The sequence below is a fragment of the Mastacembelus armatus genome, chromosome 23 (assembly GCF_900324485.2).
Source record: "Mastacembelus armatus chromosome 23, fMasArm1.2, whole genome shotgun sequence".
Classification (NCBI taxonomy): Eukaryota; Metazoa; Chordata; class Actinopteri; order Synbranchiformes; family Mastacembelidae; genus Mastacembelus; species Mastacembelus armatus.
This window is the reverse complement of record NC_046655.1, coordinates 5,784,379-5,806,592: the sequence shown is the minus strand read 5'-3', so window position 1 is coordinate 5,806,592 and position 22,214 is coordinate 5,784,379. Positions and strand designations below refer to the sequence as shown.

The window sequence follows — 22,214 nt, the reverse complement described above, 5'->3', positions numbered from 1 at the left end:
TAAACCGCAAAGAGGAGTGATAACATCACTACAGGGATGTCATTCCAACTGGCCCTTGTAAAGCAATGCCTTACAAGCATGTGTTTGAAAGCATATGCATAGAAAAATCCTTATTAGCGTAATATCTGATTACTTTTCAATTCGGATTCTGTCTTATTTATGAATACCTTGCTCTTTAAGTCAAATGGAGCAACTCTTTTACAGATATTCCTGAAAACAAAAGCAACAAAAATAATTACCGTATTTTCCAGACTATAAGTCACAGTTTTTTACTCCTCAGGTTTGTACTGCGACTTCTACATATATACACATATATGTGTATATATGCAGTCATCTTGTAGAGTAGTCACTAGTGTTATGTTGCACTCCTGACCCCAACTCCGATGTTGGTGCAGTTGTTTAACGTTACTTGACACGGATGAATGAATTTCGTATGCACATGCGCTTGTTGTTATACCTAGCCTATATTCTTCATAAGCTAATTTAGACTATTTTAATATTTCAGTGCGATGTATAGTCCGGAGAATACGGTAATTAGAAATGCGACTCATCCACCGATGCGATTTGTTTGTTTTTTGTGTGTGTTCAACAAGGCTGTTTTCGCTAAAAGCGACTGATATTCCGGTGCGACTTAATGTCTGAAAAAGATGGTAAACACTAACTACAATAACTGAACTTTGTCCCTATCATATTACACAGTTCTTTCCAGTAAATGTCTCATAAGGATTTTAAACACCAGTGACACAACATATTATAATTTGTCAAGATCTTTCCACACTTTCGGGGCTTAATTTTCTTATAGAAAAGTACTGAATCCTGCTGGGGAAATCCAGGGGAGTCTAAACATACTGGAATTATTCTAATGGGAAGTGGGGGAAGTGTTTACTGTATCTGCTGAATAAAAACTGCCCAATGTTGCTACAGTACCAAAATTCCCAAGAAAAAATACAGAATGCATGCGTTCAGTGTCCACAGTGAAAGTCAGGGCCTGCCTTTGACAGACCTCCTAAAACAGCACTTGAAATATCAGGTAAATTTTTGTACAAGATTATTTCTGTATAGTAAGCAATCATTTCACTACCTACAGTAACATATGATCTAAAATAATAAAGCAATAGGTTCAAGTAGGTTGAACTTAGTAGTAGCAGTGTTATTTATACTTTTCACACAACCTAAAACTAAAATTCAGACAAAGAAAACAGGACTTTTTTGAATCACTAACCTTTGCGCATTTGTTTTCTCAGTCTGTGAGATTCTCCTCATCTCTTGCAAATTAAAGAATCCAAGTTAGAGTGTCTTTGCTGAAGTCCTGGTTATTCCCCCTATTTCAGCAGTCGTATTTGCAAGTGGTGAAGTGGTCTTGAGTTAAGATTCATCTGATAATCCTCGTCACTGCACTCATACTGTGAATAAGTCAAATGGACAAAAAAGAAGACGGGTTTGAAGGGCTGAAGAGTGAAATGGATTGAAAGTAAGAGGGAGAAACAGGAGTCAGCTGACTCCTGACCCCTGAGATGAGACCATAGATTATGGACACGCAATTGCAAGTACTTTCTGTCTCTTCAGTCAGACTACCAAAGAAGCCAGTCAGGATCAGTGTAGAATGTTGTCATGGTTGTCCTGTGGCTGTTCTGCTGCCACCTCCTCACTAGCACCAAAATGATACTGTCTCTCAGCAGCTTACATAAGAACATGTTAGCATGAAACTGGATCAGACTTTAGAATGCTACCAGAATGTTTTCCATGTTAATTGAAGTGGCTCACTACATTAAAAAGTGAATTCCAACAGAAAGCTGTGACTTACCATCCCCCAGGTGCAACCTCTGTTGACGAGTAGTCCGTGTCTGGCTGGCTGATTGACTGATTACCTTCCCATTTGCGTAGGCAAATGTCTGTGCATCTGAGAGAGAGAGGACTTTTCATACACAGGCCATACTTTCTGGAGACTTTACATGACAAGGCCAAGGCACATTTAAAGTCCTAGAGCACCAGAGAATTTCCCATTGTATCTTACAACACTGATCAAATTATATGAAAAACAGCACAGAATTTGTAAAAACATGAATCAAGCAAAAGGTGTTTGTTTTGCTTTTCTTCAGTTAATTCCAAAGGTTCCTTGAAGCAAGCTATAATTAATATTTTATAATAGCAGTCAATCAAACATTTTCTACTACTTTTCCAATGTTGTTCTGCTTGATGTGTAAAAATGGCAACATATCTGTTCAACACATCAACTTAAAAGGGGATATAAGTCAGTGATGTTTCTGCTGCCCTCAAGTGGCTAAACATCAATCAACACAATTCACTAATATTCATCCATCCATCATCTATACCCGCTTATTCCTAACCAGGGTCCCAGGGATCTGCTGGAGCCTATCCCAGCTCTCTTTGGGTGAAAGGCAGGGGTCCACCCTGGACAGGTCACCAGTCCATCACAGGGCCACATAGAGACAAACAACCTCACACACTCACACTCACTCCTATGGGCAATTTAGAGTCACCAATCAACCTGACATACATGTTTTTGGACTGTGGGAGGAAACCAGAGTACCTGGAGAAAACCCACACAAGCACAGGGAGAACATGCAGACTCCACACAGAAAGGCCGGGTTGCAAACCCACGACCTTCTTGCTGTGAGGCAACAATGCTAACCACTAAGCCACTGTGCTGACAGTTCACTAACTTTGGCCTGCAAATGTATTATATTACATCTATTTGGTCTGGTGTCAAAGAGGTGTTAGTTAATCCTGTTTTGTTTATAAAAGTTTAGTTTTCTCCGCCACTCAGTATATTCTATATTCACAAGAGGGACAGACATCTCTGTCATGTATGAATCTTAGTCTAATCATACAGAAATTTCGAACAATCTAGGTAAAGTGGGTAATGGGAAAGAATAGGCTGAGCATTGTGTTTGTTCTGCCAGAGTAATGAAACAATATTAACACATTTTCTCTAGCTCAGTTAAAATTATAGTGTTTTAAATTAAAATATTGGCTTTATATGGAATAAAACGGGAATTCCATATTAATTTCTATTACATAATCACTTTCAAGGCATCATTTGTCATATGTGTTGATTCCAACGTAGCTGATGTCTCTCTGTGTTCTAGGCTTCTCATACAGCAGCAACAAATGCTGTATGATTGGAAGTGACCATGCAAAAGCTGATCTGTAAATACTGCAAACCCCAATGGAAAACCACTCAGGGCATAGTCATCAGAGACTGCAGCAAACAACAGGACTAATGCTTTTACATGGGATTCCCCTTAATCACACTTAATACACACACACATACACTTGCAATGGGTTTCTGGCCTGTGATCCTCTTCAGATGTCTTCTACCAAAAGTACTACTGCTGAGATTTCTCAAATCCGCCCTTGGCACTTATTTAGTATCCCTGTAATAAACCGCTTAATCCCAAACCAGCATTTTCTAGAGGGTTACACAACCACACGTGTCTTACACAATTGGCAGCGTATCCAGAGTCAATTATAAAACACTGGGGAGGAAGTGGGGGACGGATGATGCTGCTGATGCAAAACAAATTTAAATAAGATGGTTGATTAACCATGCTGTCATGCTGGGCTCATTTCACACAACAAATGATTACGTATGATTTCAAAAGGAAGTATTTTTCAGTGTTTAAATTTGACTATTACGTTATTTTTGTCAGCTTGGCATTGGTTGTATTACTATATTTCTGAGGACCATCCACTCACTGCACTCAAACCTTTCTGCTTGAACCTAAATTACAGCCTTTTCACTACATGGGATGCTTGCTCCCTAAAGTTAATTCTAGCCATAACTTTAACCCTTGAAGTCATCCTTAAAGTGCCTGTATGCTCATTTAAATTTAACCCTTATACTGACCATTGTTAAAAATAAAGAACACACTACTTTAGTCAGCTGAAATTCATATTTTTTTGACATGTGAGTCTATGATAATCTGTTGCCCCTATCAACTTTGAGGTGGGAATTATTTTCTGATGCCTTTGACTGAAATCAGATTTACCTGTCTCTGGATTACTGATTAGGATGTGGCCTAAATAAGAGTCCAACATATCAACCCATACAGTGTAGGAGCAATAGTCACCTAATTTAAGCTACAAAAATACACTAATACATTCTTGCACACACTGCAGGTGTACTTTGACTTTTCCACCAGTAGATGGCACAATTGCATCAGTCATTTTCTCTCCTCCTGCCTGCTGTTCGGCACAGCTCAGTGAGCCGACTGTGACTCTGATGAGCCTAAATTATTTAGTTTGCTCAGCTGTGATGGGGCACAGATAAACAGGAGGACAGAGGGTCATTCTGATAGAGCTAGTTACTGAATCCTACTCAGATCCTCAGGTTTCAAGTTCACAGTTTTAATCTGAAGTGAAATATAGGCCACCTGACAAAACACCTGTTTTGACACATTTATTACTAGTCTTGAAGTGAACGTAATGTAATAGAGACATGGACAGCAGACAGACTGTGGCTACTGTAGTCTTACTACGAATATGATTTACTATTTTGATGACTAGTCCTGCTACTAGTCATAATTTGACATGTTCCCTGTGTTACAATTCCTTACTTCACCTTTGTACCTTCTTGCAGCTGAGAGAGCAAGACCAACTTCAGTCACCATAACAACTAACCGCCCAATGGGCTGTAACCTGAGTCTGCCATCTAACCTTTCACTCCGCCTGCTCACAATAATTTACTTGGCAATACCCAGTGGCAGCAGGCTCTATGTGTGCTTGTTTTTGTGATGAACTTGGCACAGTTGCCATGTCAAGGCCCTGACATGGTATCTAACCTTTCAAAATCACATTACATCAATGAGATGACTGCCCCCAGGTAATCTAGTTGAAAAAATGAGAGAGAAAAGCGCTGTTTTTTTAGTTTGTAGTAATATTCACTTCCATCTCCCCTAGTCTGCCACATATGGCTAAAGACTAATTCCTACAGATAAATCTTAAAGTGAGGGGCTCCATATAGGCGGCTTACCTGGAATGCAAGAGCAAAGTCTGTGGAAGAAATAATACAGGGTAAAAGTTTAGTGTATGACATCACTGTCAATTAAGAACAAGGTGGATCCAAAGGCATGTTTTAAGATTCATATAATACAGTGTAGAAATCATGCCCAGAGATAATGCAGATCAAACTGAGGTGACTTAACCATTGCCATTGTTCACCCAGTTTGATACACACTAACTTCATATGCCCTAGCTTCAGGCTGACTCTAAGTCAAATGAGGCAGTCAAGCATTTAGCCTACATCCACAATGTAATGACTGACACTGGTTTACTCAATAGTCTGAATCACACTAGTCGGGGAATGATCACTAGGCACAAGATAGACAGTAAAACTGCTCTCCCTCCACTTTACCTTGTATGGACAACACATCCATAGTATACACAGCCCTCCAGGGTGCTGCTCTGTTTGAAATCAGTCATCTTTACTGGATTATTTCCAGCTTTCTATGCTTTTATCTGTCTCTCTATTCCTCCTTCTTATCTACACTTATCTTTACCCGCTGTCATAACAGGAGTACTTTATTATGTAAACTCCACAGCAATAACATGCCTGGAAAATTGGTCTCAAATGTTTAGCTTTTCTCAAAAAAAAAAAAAGAATTATTTTGAAAGCAAAAATCAAGCTGACTAATAATTTCTGTTACTCATTACTTGCTGGATCCAAGAAGGTGATGTTACCTAATTTTTCTTCAGTAGTGTACAGGTTCCAACTGGCCCTGCTTCCTTCCAACCGAAAGATATGTAAGACGCTGTACAAGGTAGTTAAAAATTCATCATGTCATCTTTAATTTTACAGTCACAATCATCTTTTCTTTCCAGTGTCTTGAAACCATAAAAAATAAATATACATTATGTTACAAAACATTTCCAGTGTCTCAAATCATAAAAAAACAAACAACACAAGGACATAAATCAACAGCAATGATAAAAGAAGGGCAAAATACTGGGGGTGTACATGTGTAGTACGAAGGCATTGGTTTTGGGTACACAAATGTACTTTAAGTTGCCTTATATTAGCTGCAAAACGCACCAGATCAGGCATCATTTTCACTTTGAACTCAGACTCAGACATTCGTCTCATTCTATGTCACACTTTATGCCACCAAAGACCAGCAGATGTCCTTTTTTAAACTGTTTTGGAATTAAACTGAGTGAAAGCGACCTGATCCCAAAACTAATCTGCACATTTACTGTATTTTATGGCTTTGGTAACCAGGACTGCATTGGACAAACAGGCAGGATGGACACTGGGGAAGAAGGCTTCAGGTTTATATAGTGCTCGAACTGAAAAACTGAGAGGGGGAAATTCCTCTCCATTCCACACAATTAATGCTCATTTAAGCCCACTGTTCTTTGTGTGCATGTACTTGGGACATTCTGGTCCACACACATACAGCAGCAAGAGTCCTGCTTAATTTATCATGTGTGTGTTTATATATGATTAGCAAAATATGCTGCATGCGGTTTTCACCTTAAAACCAACCCAAAGCTAATTCCGTGAGTGTGTGTGAGGGTGTGTAAGGCCTCGGGCCAGGACGAAGGCACATGAGTTATTGTTCTCAGTCAATTAAACCAGCACATCGGGTGACTTTCACAACAGGAAAGCGTTCTCGACACAGGCAGATGATTTTTAGTTCAGACTCAACTCCTCCACACTACAGCTGAAATACAAAATAGGTCATTTCTTAACTTTAACAATATCCACACATTATTTACACTCTGAATGCACTGCATTGAGAGGCTCAGAAAGCCTGTCTTGGAGTAAAAAAAGAGAAGAAAAGAGCACTTGGTGTGTGATAGTGTCGTCCAGTATTGATGAGTCAGATGCATTAAAAAGTCAGCGAGAGCAGGTTGTGTAATTCGGTCCATGAAATCCTTTTGGACTACAAATAAAACTGTACCAGCATGTATGGATTCATACGCAGAGATTATACTGTACATCTACCTTTCTCCATGAGAAAGAAAGTATTGCCAAGATTTCCTGACTTTCCCTGATTATAGGAAAGGCGACGTGATGACCACTCAGAGACCCCTCATAACCATGATCATTTTGGGGCTTGCAATGCATTCTGGGAGCATTCTTCATCTTCTGACTCCTTTACCTGTTTTGGCACGCATAGTTCCATTTCTTCCTCTCTTTCTACAGTCCAGCGCAGCATTCCCTTTATTATTTCTGACATCTCTCCGTTATCTCTGCTTATTATTTTGTCTCAGGCAGTCTTAAAAGTCTGCATTTAATACTGCTCTCCAGAGAGAGGAACATAAGAGGAGGGATGGATGGACAGATCATCCACTGGTTCATCCGATCTTCAGCATCCCTTAGTCTTCTTGGTTCTTTCATTTTAGCATTTACTAGTATCCTCCCCCAGCAGGTTCTTCGCTCCTCCTCTCACAGGGGCAGGCTGGTCTCAGTTTTCCTAACAGGTCAAATCGAAGTCTCGTTACTGCCGCTGTTAATGGAAACAAATGGAGGGATGGCGAGAAGAGGGATGTGGGGATGCATGGAGGTAGGGTTTAGGGAAAACAAAAGGAAGATGACGTCATGCAAGTGAATGCAGGGATGCAGGAAAGTCATCATGCAGCATTTGAGCAGGGTGGTCATATTATCATGCTCTCATTAAAGGAATAGAAACACATTCTGGGATTCTCTTTGTTGCTGAGAGGCAGATGAGAATATAGATACCACTGTCTTATCTGTACGCTGAATATGGAGCTAGTACCATTAGCTGGTTAGCTTAGCTTAGCACAAAGACTGGAAACAGAGGGAAAAAGCTAGCTTGGCGCTATCTACATGGAACAACTCCCCCCCTCCTGGTGTTAGCTTCATACTCAGCGAACAGATAAGAGAGTGCTATCAACCATTTCATGTCACCTCAGCATAACAAGCAAATGAGCTTATGTCTCAAAATTCTGAAATATTCCTTTAAGTATGGATCCTGTTATGGTACATGCACTGTTGCATTGGTTGGTATAATGTCAAACAATAAGGTTTTCAAACTTTGACTGATTCTGCATGCTTTATAAAGTGGTCTACATTTCAGGATTCAAGGCCTTACTTCTGATGCAGCATACATTTGGTGATGTTTGTATTAGCATTAGAGTGATGCAAAATAAAGAAATTATTGACTGTTACGTGCCAACTCTCCAAGACTACTCACTCTGAGTCAGACTCATTTCCTCCGTTCACCGTCCCTGACTTCAAGTGCATTGCCACCCCCCCGTTGGTCTCCCGGTAGGTGGTTGTCAGTGGGGTCCCAGCAGAGATCTGTGGCCGAGGGGCAGTGGGTGGTTTGATGAGGGAGCTGGTTTCATGGTTGCCGGGGCGACCTCCATCATTGGAGGTCAGCGAGGGTGGTCGGGACGAAGGGGTCATTATGTTGACAGATGGGGGGGATGGGTTGTGGTTGTTGGGGGCAGAAGAGGTGATGGTAGGGGAGTTGTAGTCACTCAGCTTCTCCCTCAGACGGTTCTTCATGTTCTTGTCAGTCAAGGGAGGGGGGTAGCTGATCTTGTTCTTTAAGATACCTGAGAGGGAACACAGGGTTTATTCCAGTGTAAATCCAGCAAGATCACTTCACTTCATTTAAATGATCACTCTTCTCTTACCTTTTCTCTGCTCTGGCTGGTGGTTGCCGATGGGTTGGCTGGGTGGTGCTGCGTCTTTACTGGGTGTATGTTTATCTCTTTCCTGGAGTGTCTCCCTCTCTCTTTCACCAATGTGGTTGAGCTTATTCTCAGGGTGTAGCTCCACATTCACCTTAGTCTCCACTCTCAGCCGGTCTGCCACGCCGGGATCCTCGCTGTCACTGGCTGTGGTGGTCTCCGTTGGCCAGTAAGGCTTCACGTGATTTGAAACTGAATCTACTAATATGGGAGAAAGGAGACCAAATTTTAGTCTTTTTTCTAATTTTCTATTTTCTAATTTATCTTCTAGGTTCTGTTTTTCATCTCAGTTGGCCCACTCATACCTTTTGGCGTGCTGTGAATGGGCTGCCTCTGATTGTTCCACTTCGGCTTCTCGTCGACGTCATCTTCTTCACTGTCGGAGGAGTGGGAGGAGGCGTAGGAGGAGCTGTGTTCGTCCACTGACAGCTCACTGTCTGAGTCAGAGTCTGATGGGGACAAGGAAAGAATAGAATAGAACAGATCAAAACAATACATCGAGTAATGGACACAAGTGGCTAATGATACACAAAAAAACTAAACTCACCATCCCCCTTGGCGCCATTTCTGTGGAACAGAGGTCCATCCAGATCAGTGTGTCCTTTAGCTGTTCCTGAAGAGACACTGGGCTTCTGACCTGACTCCTCCCTACACAGATAAAGGCAGATATGAGAGGGGGAGGAGGGCAGAGGGAAATGGGAGTGAAAATCCAGAAGTGGATAAAGAAGAGAGAGGGGAAGTACAACGTCGCTTGCAATGAATTCATGCCTCAACTTGAGGTTTGAGACAGTTAATGCACAAGCAGACATCTCTCCTTACAAAACATTTACCTCTGTTGATGGCTACAATAAAGACCAGAACAAATAATACAATGTGGTTTTGGTAGATATGGCTGCACCAGGGTAAAATGAAGAACTTATTGTTATACTTGCATCATGATCTGTTTCCATCTGTTTATAGTATAAATACACAGCAGCAGCTTTTTGCCACTTCCTTTTAGATGCATCAATAATTACAACGTTTGATAACATTCTTCTCTCTCCTCTTCACTTGTCGCTGTGTGTTCCAGGTTAGATTGAGATATTGGCTGGAGGGCAAAAATGCTACTTGAGACTCTGACCTGTCTGATGCCTGATCTAAGAAGAAGCTTCTGGAAGCAGCTGAAAACATGCCAACAGCTGCAGGGAAGAGGTATGTGTGTCTGTATTACATTCCCATGAAACAGACACAGTGTCAGCACCCCCTCTCCGCCACCCCAACTCCTCCGCCATCACCTTTTCCCTATCTCGCTCCTGTCTTTTCCCATTCCTCCCTTGTTCCTCTTACTCTGCCTGTCTCGCAGCACGCCACATTGCCCACCGCCCCCCAAGCGCTTTTGCTCTCGCTGACCCCTAGCATCAGCTCGTATTACCCAGATGACAGCTTTACAAGCCAAGGCGTACAGTCAGACCTAAGGTTGGCTCTATAAAACTCTTCAAAACACCAGGTATATGTAACACCTCACTACTGTGAAAACATGTCTATGATACACTCCAAACATACAGGTGTACAAGACAGGTGAGATTAGCTTCAGATGAAAAGTGTCAATGTCACCAGCTAAAATAAATCATGAAGGTTATGTTTTTTTGGCTGAAACAATTTTGACTCTACACTTCGTGTCTTCTTTGTTAAATAAAGTCAAATTCCATGTGAACAGTATAAGCAGTTTATTCTATCAATAAATGAAACAGAACGACATCACAGCTTGGATGAGTGTGTGAATGGATTTACAGTAAATATTGTAGTCCCTTTTCCTGGGTATCTGTGACAGCTGCTATGTGTATGTCTGTGTGGGGATTTGCTACAAAGCCATACTCCATGCACTAGCAAATCTCAGCTCGGGCCTTTACGCAACATTCAGTTGCCATCATGTGGCAGCATGCATGTGTGGAAGGAAAGAGAAAAGCGCCCTCCAAGTATAATGACACTCGACAGCCAAACTTCTCTTTGCCTTGGATGAGGCAGAAAGCACAGGCAGGGCGACACGATGTGTGCTATCATAAAGTGTGTGCATAAATCATGGGCTTTGGGTGTGTTAGCGTGTGTGAGTCACTTGGCACATCAGCAGGCATGCAGGCAGTACAAAGAGAACAGTATGTGCAAAAGTCCAAAGAAACTGAACCGGACAAACAGAAACACGCGTGCGCAGGCGTACATACATTTAGAGATGCAGCGCAGCAGATAGAGACATGCAGTGAGTAAGCGTGTTGTACCTGAGTGTGTAAGCCAGGTAGCTGCTGCGGCTCTTGGCTGACCTGAGCGTGCTGTCCAGGGAGACGGTGGACTCTCCGATGCCTGAGCGGTACAGCTGGCCATCTTCTGTGTACGTGTTGTTGCAGTTGAGAGAACGCTGAGGATGGAAGGAAGAAAAAAAAAAAAAAGGTATTTTCCATTTAAACTAACTGTAGTGACACTTAGGAGAAATATGGTAAACTATGCGTGTGTGTTCACTCACTGTGAGCAAAGACGCCCTCGTAGTGCCTGTGTCATCTGGTATGCTCTTCTTTCCTGTGAAGACGTTCTTGAGGTTTTTCCTCACTTCTTTGTTGAAAATGACATGGAAGAAGAAGATGAAGACTCCCTGTAAAGAAAGCAAATCAGATATTGAGCAAAAAGGATGACAAAGGTTAGACCTGTATGTATGCATGGAAATAAACCTTAATCAGATTGTACTTGATAAAAGGTGTGTAGAGTCTGAGAAGCCATAGAGGTGAAACATACTGTAAACAATGTGTTACCTGCAAACAGCTGAAGACAGCAAACAGGTAATGGAAGGTCATTACGTCGCTGTTGACCGCCATCAGGCCAAGCAGCCAGGTGGCACAGATAAGCAGCAGCAGGAGGAAGGCCATACGCAGCGCAGGACTGAGGAGGGAAACACACACAGACGATCAGATTGCCCCAGCATCCTGAGATGCACCAAGTAGATTCATGCTAATTATTATCAGCTATTTCGAAAATGTAAATACCCACATCCTATTTACCACTGATGTGTTTCTATGGGTTAATGTGAAACTTAAAACTTACATAGCTCCCGACTTCTCCATAGCCTTCTGCCTGCGACCACAGGAAGCCTTTGCAGCAAGAATAAAAATCACTATGTTCACCTATTAACAGGGAGAGTAGAGTTAGTTTAATTCAATCACTTTGATGCACAGAATTACATCTATTTCTGACTGTATATGTCACTAAAAGTGTGGATCAACTTCAAACTAACAGGATGTGTAACTCCACATTACATATGTGGCTGTGACATTACAGAATTTCACATGATCTTCAATAAGAAAGCATTTTCTGTCACTGCACACCATGACTGGTTATTCACATCTCACCACCATTAGTTTCAATTCAATAAGGGTCACATACCAGGACGACTACAAAGATGGGTCCTGCGAAGCTCCAGATGAGTGTGTCATGGACAGAGAGCCAGCAGAAATCTGGGTTCCCATAACCTTGAGGATCCAGGCCCACTGCCAGACCTACACACAGCATATATATATGATACAATATATATATATATATCGAGCATTACAGTTTTAAAATAAAAACATTTTATTAGCTGCATTAAAAATTCCCCAAATTTTCCTCCTAATACAATTTCCCCAAATCAATCCAACTTCCAAGCTCTGCTGCTATTCAGTACTACCACAGTTTGCCAGTGCATCAAAAGTGTGCAGTAAATAGCAGGTGTAATGAAGCGGTGCTAACTGGAGTTATCAGATGACTGATGTTATCTATAGAGGCTGTAAAGGTGTTTATAAAAACAAATAAATCAACAAATTATTGAGTTTGTAGGCCTGTCAAGACAAACTTATTTTTTCTATATGCGATTTATGCTTTTCTTCTGTTTTAACATATTATAGACATCTATGTAAAGGGTTTCTACCCCCCACCCCCCAGAATCTCTCCTGTTCAATCATTTTCCCACGATCGTCACACGACAAGTTGCAGCATGAACCTCTCTGTCACTGCCACCTTACATCACTCATTACTCTGAGCTTGTGTGAGAGTTTGAGTGCAGGTCTCACCGGTGATAATAGCCGGTATCCCCCAGCCGATGGCGTAGTAGAACCTCATGTGTCCGTGGTTGATGTTGCGCAGCTCGGTCAGCATGCGGTAGACATGCAGCCCCTCCACGAACATCCAGGCAAAGGTGCACATGTAGAAGTAATGCAGGAGGATGGCTATGATCGTACACACAAACTACAGGGAGGTAAGAGAGAGGAGAAATAATGAGAAAAGGGACAAAACAGAAAAAGGAAAAGAAAACTTTAGGTAGAACAAGAATTTAAAAGAATCAATATTGTCAGCCCCGACAGCTCCAACATCTTCAGGAAAAGTGTCGATTTATGTAACAGTAATGATTTAGCCTTCCACACATTTCATCTCCCATTTTCCCCATATGTCCTTCCCTCCCTGTTTCCAGGTCTGTTGCTGTAATAGAGGAATGTCCCTGCAGCTGAGATACTGTATTTGAGTAATGTTGTGAATTGCTTTGGAGATCAGAGAGAGAAAGAAACTACTTTGACAGGGTTATAAATCATCCCGTAGATAGCTCTGGGCATACACTGACAGCATTCCACAGACACAGACACACACACACCCACCCACAATCACTCATTGGAGGGCATGCATGCATATTGTACACAGATATGCACTTTTGAGTCCAGAGAAATTTAACAAAACAGATTAAACCCTCTCTTTCTCTTTTTAAACTCCCTGTAGACTTGGCTTTGAGTCTTCACAAAAATCCACCCCGGTGCAGGTAATGCTCCATGTGGTTGTGTTTTAGTGTGTGGGTGCCCCTCATCCCAGTCAAAATACTGTGAGTCAGAATGTTTCTATAAGAAAAAAATAGACGCCTTATCTGCAATCTGTAAACTTACAAGCAGCTAAACTTTTACCCTGGTTCTTTGGTATGACATGTTGTCACAGCTGAATCAGGAAAGATCACCCAGCAGTGATGAAAGCAGCTGATCTCATCTGATTGGTCAGAAATGAGCTGTTGACAATATGGGTATGAAGGCTGTGGGAAGATTTTTTGAAGAGCTCTGGGCCCCTTTTCATACTTGGAACAGGAGCTGGATATGTTTCCAAATGCAGAGGGGATGCTTAATTGTTATGCATATTTTGTGGTATGTAAGACAAGTTTGTGCTCATTATGTAACAACCTAAAATCCCAATTCAATAGATATTTTCTGATTGACTGCCACCTTCTTCCTTTTCTTTTTTAGAAAGAACTTTTTTTCTGTTGACATGTGGTCATACATAGAGATGCAGCTGAGGGTCATTCAACCAAAACGGTGATGGTCAGACTCAAGTTTTCTAGCTGGATGAGGGTTGGGGGTTGGCAGTTACAACCCAGGGCAGTGTTACAGGGAGGACAGTTGGACCTGATAATCTTGTGTTGTCCCGTGTAGACTGTGGGAATCTGATTTAGCCAAATCAGACAGAACGGACACATACGTTTATTATTTTAAACATAGTGGAATTGAAAGACTTAAGCCTAGACAGGTAGCTAAGATAACGTAGCATCCATTTCAACCACCAACCAACCATTTTTGTTTGGATTAAACAAGTGATATAATCTGTGAGCTTTACACTCAAGATGTTTCCAGTCTTTGTGCTGTTGGGTGCTAATGATAATAACATATCACAACTGATACTGGATATTTGAGGCAGATAACCATTTTAAACATACACACATGACATAATCAACAATTCTGATACAGCCCTTTACTCTGATTTACTTAGCTAACTTACGGCAACAAAGCAGAAAAGTGCGATTTCATGAAATGTGAATGATTCCTTTAAATATGTCCTTATGTTTCATAAGACCTATCAACTTTCCAAACTTCATCACTATACAAAACAGGGATCACCCATCAATTAGCGGATTAACTGTGTTTTCTGCACCATGAACATGTGAGAGATTTATGAAGTGAAAACTAAGAAGTTGTTTTGGGAAACATTTGCCAGGGTCTATTGCCCTGAGGCCTGCTTCTAGAGACAGGTACCAGTCACAGCATGGTGTGTGTGTGTGTGTGTGTGTGTGTGTGTGTGTGTGTCTGTAGGTCTATGTCAGCAGACTTCAAAGCATTCTTCGATCATTTACTGTATGAATATATGTATATGTGCGAAGCATGTTTCTGGTTGCTACTTTAACCGAACCACAGATGATTCTGAACTTCAAATGATTACTATCTCAGACTGCATCCTACGTCTCTTCAATCACAGAGGCTTACATTAACAATATCACTTTTAGCCCGGGCTGCCAGTGCAGCAAAACCAACTCATATTGAGCTTTGGCAGCACATTCCACAACTAGTACAATCATTAGTCAAGCACATAATCTGTCAAATAAAGACAGACTCACAGGTAGGCCTTGGCCCAGTAAACCTTTAAAAGCCTTGTCAACACAACATTAGATGGCTGCCTGCAGGCCAAACAAATATTTTATATACCTGGCAGTTTTTAATACAGTAAACACCAGAGCAAGACAGCTTCATCCTCCATCAAGTCCTAACGCATCACAAGCACAGGAAAAACATAAACCTGTTTGTGTCTGTGTCCAATATATGGAAAGTCTCTTTTTTCCCCATCTAAATCTCATTATTGTAACAATACCCAGTTTGATTATTACCAATTGAAATAAAAACACAATAAACACATTTGCAACATGATGGGGGGTATGCCTGCCACTGCCCTAAACAAAGAGTATAAGCTGTAGATACACAGCGAAGTGTATCCATTGTCCAGGCACTGGGGCCTAAAATACACTCACCGGGTTGTCTGTCTGATTGATGCCGAGCAGGAACACAAGCTCAGAGAAGAAGAGTGCCGCTACCAGGTTCCTGTGGATGGCGTGGAGGTTAGTGCGAAGCCGTCGCAAGAGGCACAGCAGGATGAAGGTGAGGAGGAGAAGTAAGAGTGAGACCGACACCGTGGTGTAAGTGACGATCTTCAGGGGGAGAACATCCCCATGCTGTGGAAAGTAATTCCCAGAAATCAAGGCAAAGGTTAATAGTAAATAAAACACAGAGAAAACAGCAAACATCAGATGGATATTCTACATGTAGAATTGGGCTGAAATTACAGATATTTTTAGAGGTACCTCTCTCTTGGAGATATCCATCAGCACAGCAAAGCTGGTCATGTGGTTACACTGACAGCTTATGTGGGTGTTGTTTCTGTTGAGCAGCTCACAGCCTTTAGAGGACCAACCACCTGTTCCTCCAACCCTAAACACACACACACACACACACACATCAGTAGACACCAGAATGCTAATAACAAGCAGGACTATGACAGCATCTTTATCTGCAGTGAACGTCTGAGCTACTCACTATATCAGGAAAAGTGGAATATGTATTATAAGTCCAACTCACGCAATAGAGTGGTTCCAGAAGACACAGACAGGCTTGGTCCTCTCCTCCGTCTCCAGCAGGGTGTATTCAAGGGTGATAGGGGGGTCCAGGATGGGTGGGATAGGCAGACCCTCGCTGTGGACTGTGGTGCTCACTATGGCTGTGTTGATCACTGGACGGTTGGGAACCCTAGAAACACAAGGAAAAAAATACAACTATGTATGAAAGTGACAGGGTGGTTCTTTCAAACTCACCTAAAGTAAATATTTAGAACACTTATTATCATCAAAGATTAAATATTTTCATGTGACGCAGGGTTTCTTCAGTTTTACAGTATATAGTGAATGTTATACACATCGGCACATATACAACAGAGTTTCAGACTTCAGATAGCGTGGGCGCTCTTTTCCCCTCTTTTGGGCCTTGATTGCAACTTATCTAACTGGATTACATGTCGAAGTTTAATCCTAGCAAAGACATAAGAACGTTTGTCTGTACTTGCTTGTTTAGTGTCTGACAAAGGCACATAATGTGCATAGACCTGAACTTTTATTTTATTCAAAGCCTGATATTAAGCATAATTACAGTGGATTGATCTTTTTTTGTATATGTCAATAGTCTACCTAAGACTCCTGCGGTCAGGGTCGTATCTTTCCGGGAGCAGTGTTCCCAGTGATTTATACACTATCACCACGGCAACCGGCAGAAGGGCAGCTGGCTCGAGGTGGCGCCTTCTCCTATCAGACACTGTGTGCTCCTCCTCCACTGGGGGATCGGTCTGAGTTGGAAAGGCGGGAGTGGGCTCCACTGGGTTAGACAGAAAGAAGATGCATAGATAAATTCACTGACTGTGATTTCAATTTCAACCTCGAGCAGGTACAACACATTTGAAGCTCTGCCACTGGTCCTACCTCTGTGGCCCTGAGTGCGCAGGTTGAACTGGGGAAAGTGGACGGAGGACCCGAGCTCTTTGGGATAGACTTCTTGGATGTCCTGGAATCGAGGCAATGTTGCCCTTTCTGGGTCCGACACATCCAGGTAGTCCACGGTCAGAACTAGAGGACAGAGATAAAAACAATATGTGATGTATAATAATGTGTCCCGGTTTCAAGTGGTAGGTTTTCTGTTCATCTGCTCACTCATGTTGTCGGTGACGATGGTGAAGGGTTTCAGGTAGGTTTTCCTGACGTTCTGTGCCAGTGTGTTGGCGTAGTCCTCGAAGTTGCGGAGAAGGTGTGCGGTGCCACCTTCAGTCCTCTGGATCTGCTCCCAGTGCTCCTTGTTGTCAGGATCCAGTATGGCGCTGCCTGCACGCACCAAGTTCTGAAAAAAAATAAACAAATCACACAGATGAAAATGTACCTCTGTACTGAAGACTGTGAAGTGAGTAAGTAAAGCAAAGGTAAAGGTATTAGACACCTACGGTGACGGATCAGTGGAGGGCAGTGTGTCACCAGTGCTCTCAATGCTACAGACTGGGATTCACTGGGTTTTCATTCATTTCAGTTGTAATTTAGCCCACCCCTTCTGAAAACTCCACTAAACGTCACTAAATTAAAGTTGATCGTCATATCGTGTTGTTGTACGTTTCTACCTCATTGAACTCTGCATCCCTCATGGCGGTGAGGTCAAAGCCCGCCTGCTGGCTCTCGTACTGCAGCACGTGATTCAGCAGCTGGGCTGCCGTCTTCACATCGTTGCCGTAGTAATGCGGAGTGTTATTGGTGGCGCTGTGAAGCATTCGCACAATGATCTTGGAGCGTTCGCTGTCCATCCTCGAACTGTTGCGTCGCAGATCCTCGTTCTGGAAGAGCACAGGGTTGAGGGATGAAAAGAGAGCAAGCAGGTCAGGGCAGAGGAAAGCTGTGTGGGTGTGATGAAACATAATAGAAATTGGTCAATCCCAGGATTAGGGAGACTTTGAGAAGTTCAGTCCCAAGGTATTAGCTTCAGGTTCAAACACAATAGACGAAGAAATCTCCTTAAGCCTGGTAATCAAATTACACTGTGCTCCAAGCACATCAGCTCCCGCACAATGCATATTTTTGCGTACAACGTCTTTTGTTTAAAGTGACGGTATGACAGATTTTATTTTGATTAGCATTTACCAGTTTCTTTAGATGGGAAAAGGTGATGGTGGTGCAATTGAAGAGCTCGGGCGCCAACCAGCCTTTCTCTTCACTACAGTGGCGAATGGCAGTACCTGGAAAAAAACAGGAGAAAGAAAAATGAAGTTCAAGTCAATTCCCCACATGTATTTATCTGATACACTGGAGGCAGCTGTTCTAAATACCAAGAACAACATATTCACAAAGGGATATTACAAAGATGAGAAAAATAGATGTGAAAATATGAATTTCATTTAATCTCAGTCTGTATTCATGGGTCATTATGCATATATTGTATCACCACAGTACTACAGTGCAGTGGATAGTAAAGATACAAATACAATATTATCTATCAAAAAATAAGAGACACACACATGATAATGAACCATCATTTGATCAGATACTGAATATTTGCTGTGGTTGAATGTAAAACACTTCCAGTGGTTTAAAGTTGTTCCACCCTGATTCAGTCTGATAAAAGACTTTATCCAAATGCAAAGTCTCTTCTCAGGCTTTTGTTGTGCAGGAAGAAACAGCTGAAGGAGTTGCCAGTTGGAGCTAAGCGAGGGCGACGAGCTACGTTAGCAAATAAATTCCCCAGTGACTCTGGGTAGGAGACAAAGGGGTCGCCATGGTGACGGCAGTTACTGAAGTGATTGTGCTTTACTGGGAACAGATCAGTTCGGAGTTCACCTCGATCCCCTCACACACACACGAATACACAGACTCACAGGTGGAGGAGAAATATTACTGCAGTCTCCACAGATTACTCCTCTATATGACTGGCACATCAACTGACCAATCAGAGAGCCTTAGTTTAGTCAAAATGCCAAATCATTTCCTTAATGTACATATTTCTCTGAAACTGGACGATAACATTTGAGCTCCATCTTCTCAGTGACCTTGATCTAAACTTTTCCACTGGCCTGAAACTCTTGTCTCCATACATTGGAGGCAGAGAAGCTTCATTTGACATGAAGAGCTAAATAATTACTCCACATTTTGTCATCGGAGGAATATGAAGGTACTCACCGATGGACCCTTTGGGACAGTTCACGGCGGCAGGGCGTCCAAATTTGGTCTTGGGCCACCAGATGCCTGCATCAAACGCCTTAGGGCAACCCTCGTATACCACTGTAGAGGGGAGCAAAGATGATAGAAACAGAACATTTTGGTTGCAGTGTAGTTTTAAACACAGTAAGTATTGGTTTAAGAGCATTATAGTATATGTTACTTACTTTGACAAGAGATAAAATACATCATAAATACAAAGTTGAACCTTAACTTTACCTAACCAATCCACCCCACCTTATGAAACAGCCAGACAGACCAACACGGTGACATTTAACCAAATGAATCCTCAAAAGCAGTTTCACAAGCTGTGATACATAATATATTTCAAAATATCTGGGTATCCTAGGAGCTATAGTATCTCACTGATATCTTTCCTACTGTTGCATTTGAGCTTGTACTTGGAATAAAATAAGTAAATGTTTGTAACCGCACACACACAACACATTCAATCATCATATTAGGCAGAAGTGACATAACCACAGATTTACTGAGTGTCTCCCTGTCAGCTGGGCTGTGTTGGCTATACAGCCGACAGCCTGCTATGAAGCCTGCCACGGACGGTCACATCTCAGTGACCCATCCCTTCACCGCTTCTCTGAATCAGAAACTATTTAATCACATCAACCTGAAAATATCACATAAAGACAACAAAAAATAACAAATTGGTTCATTTCAATTAAAAGTCTGAGCATGTTCTGAGACCGTGAAGAGCTTCTCATTGCGTCAAACAGTCAGCACAGTGACATTCATTTTCTCTTAGAGACTTTGTGGCTTTGACTTCTATTCCTCTTTACTGTATTGTTTGTGTGCGGTCCCTCTGCCAAGTTAGCCCACTAGCCAGACTCGCCTCTTCTGCTTGACTGGGTGGTGACAAAGAGGTGAAGTTAGCTCAACTGCAGCACCAGCAGATGTGAGCGACACTATTTGTCTCCTACAGACACTTCATTGCTTCATCCGGACCCTCTTTGTGAACCAGACCATTTAAAGGACTAATACTGTACACACAGCTTCTCTCTCTTTTTTTTTCTCCATTACTGTCCATGTCAGAAATATTACAGTTGCTTTATTTGAGCTGCATGGTTTGGCTTTTCATAAACAGAAAATGATGTAGTTTGAAAGCATTATCACATACAGTATGTGTTTTACCTTAATGAGTTACACTAATCCCTGTTATTCATTTATCACTTCAGATATGCATGAGTCTATTAGAAATTGGCTGTTACAGGACTGATCATGGTGTGTGTGTAAATTTGTCAATATGAGAATACCCAGACAAATTTTGGAGAATTTAAGGTCCTTATTTCAACTGTACAAATTTGTGTTTATGATTTCTGACACTTAATTTTCTGTTTAATAGGATCAAAATTAATTTGACTGTTTTTTGCCTATAAATTGCAGGACATCACTGGAAAAAGATCAAATCAAATTAAGAAAGGTGACATTTTAAATACATAATCAAAACAAAAATATGAATTGACAAACCTTCACATCCAGTGGGGGTGACTTCAGCGAAGGGGTTATCACAGCGGTTACACTGACGACCTATGACTCCTCCTTTACAGGGACACTGCCCGGTGCTGGGGTCACAGGTCCGAGACTCAGAGCCGACAGAGAAACAATCGCAGGGATAGCAAGTATCCTCACCTTCTGGACGATAATGGTTTTCCTGCAGAGGAAAGAGCAGCTGACTAAGAAAATACTGACTTAGCTAAAAAGTGAAAAATATGAGTTGTTTTGAACAGAAGCCACTGCTTTTTTGGCTGGGTTTAAAAACTGCACAAAAAACAATAGTAAGCCAACTTTTTGTATTCTCCTATGCTTACCCACCTTTACCTCACTTGTACTCCCTGTCAAGCTGTGAAATGCCAGGTTACATATGTTTTACCTTGCAGCGGCACTCTCCGGTGGTCTTGTTGCAGTCTTTATGAAATCCTCTGCTGGTATCGCAGTTACAGGGTCCACACACGGGGCTGCCCCACCACCCTAGAGCACATGGCTTCTCCACTCTGTCATCAAAAACAAGAACATATTAAATAAGAGTCAGCATGTTTGCATTGTAAAAGAGTTTTACATCATGTAAAGTGAAGTCGAATATAGACTGGAAAAACAAAAACAGCTAACTGATATATGCACACAACATCCATCCAAACATGCTGCCTAATCTAGCAGAAATGTATTCTTGCAGCTTTTACACTCAAGTGTTGTACAAGTGTTGTGAATAATAACAAGAAAAAAAGTAATTTTGTGTTGTATATTCAGTTTATTGTCTTACACAAATCAGACTGAAGGTCAGTCAGGCTTTGACATGGTATCAGCTCGTAAAAATCTATTTATCTCTAACTACTTTGTCGCGTTCAATCAAGAGTAAACTTCCTCTAGAGTTTTAAATCAAATGGATCAAGAGCGAGTCATTTAAACAAACACACAGACTTTCTTAAGAGATGCAATCTCCGACTGACTGTGATCTGATACGGGACGAGTGGCAGTATGAGGACAGCAGAGACTAAACACCTATGGAGGATCAGTCAGGCGTGGAGGGGAAACCCAACATCCTGCTTAAGACAGGAAGCGATGCGTGTCATAGGGGTCAGCATTTAGTGGGAAACGACTGCTTCTCCAACAGGGCTGCCTAATTCATGTGCCCTCTGCTCTTTCCTCTTTCTCTCTCCCTCACACATTCAGAAACAATATCAAGCTCACCGTACTGACAAATGATGCTTTTTGCTATTGGTACATAATACATAGTTCTTCATAAACACACACACACATACACACACACGTAGAGGGACCTTACTTGTTTTCGCAGTACTGGCCGTAGTAGTTTTGTCCACATTCACAGGTGTAGCCATGGGAGGAACTTGGTTTGCGAACACAGGTGGAAACGTGCTCGCATGGGTTGAGCTGGCAAGCGTCCACACACTCTTTACCAAAGTACCCT

General features: G+C 41.9%; 1 protein-coding gene across 8 annotated transcripts in view; it reads right to left on the bottom strand.

Annotated features, from left to right (window-relative positions):
* Positions 1-6,159: 6,159 nt before the first annotated feature.
* Positions 6,160-22,214, bottom strand: part of celsr1a (cadherin EGF LAG seven-pass G-type receptor 1a) — a 71,262-nt gene continuing 55,207 nt past the window's right edge. For 4 of the 8 annotated variants that reach the window (XM_026326675.1, XM_026326677.1, XM_026326680.1 and 1 more), the window contains 23 exons: positions 22,071-22,212; positions 21,162-21,282; positions 20,759-20,942; positions 19,235-19,336; positions 18,203-18,297; positions 17,689-17,898; positions 17,234-17,417; positions 17,006-17,149; positions 16,718-16,901; positions 16,116-16,283; positions 15,842-15,968; positions 15,512-15,712; positions 12,756-12,930; positions 12,094-12,206; positions 11,755-11,834; positions 11,466-11,592; positions 11,183-11,308; positions 10,941-11,077; positions 9,236-9,336; positions 8,994-9,137; positions 8,632-8,889; positions 8,184-8,550; positions 6,160-7,442 (listed from right to left, as the gene is read on the bottom strand). In XM_026326675.1, coding sequence (XP_026182460.1) covers positions 7,415-7,442; positions 8,184-8,550; positions 8,632-8,889; positions 8,994-9,137; positions 9,236-9,336; positions 10,941-11,077; positions 11,183-11,308; positions 11,466-11,592; positions 11,755-11,834; positions 12,094-12,206; positions 12,756-12,930; positions 15,512-15,712; positions 15,842-15,968; positions 16,116-16,283; positions 16,718-16,901; positions 17,006-17,149; positions 17,234-17,417; positions 17,689-17,898; positions 18,203-18,297; positions 19,235-19,336; positions 20,759-20,942; positions 21,162-21,282; positions 22,071-22,212 — 3,518 coding nt within the window. In that variant the 3' untranslated portion in view covers positions 6,160-7,414. Of the gene's footprint in view, positions 7,476-8,183; positions 8,551-8,631; positions 8,890-8,993; positions 9,138-9,235; positions 9,337-10,940; positions 11,078-11,182; positions 11,309-11,465; positions 11,593-11,754; positions 11,835-12,093; positions 12,207-12,755; positions 12,931-15,511; positions 15,713-15,841; positions 15,969-16,115; positions 16,284-16,717; positions 16,902-17,005; positions 17,150-17,233; positions 17,418-17,688; positions 17,899-18,202; positions 18,298-19,234; positions 19,337-20,758; positions 20,943-21,161; positions 21,283-22,070; positions 22,213-22,214 lie in introns of all 8 variants that reach the window. The other 4 variants (XM_026326676.1, XM_033325047.1, XM_026326678.1 and 1 more) reach the window with 3 other exon arrangements.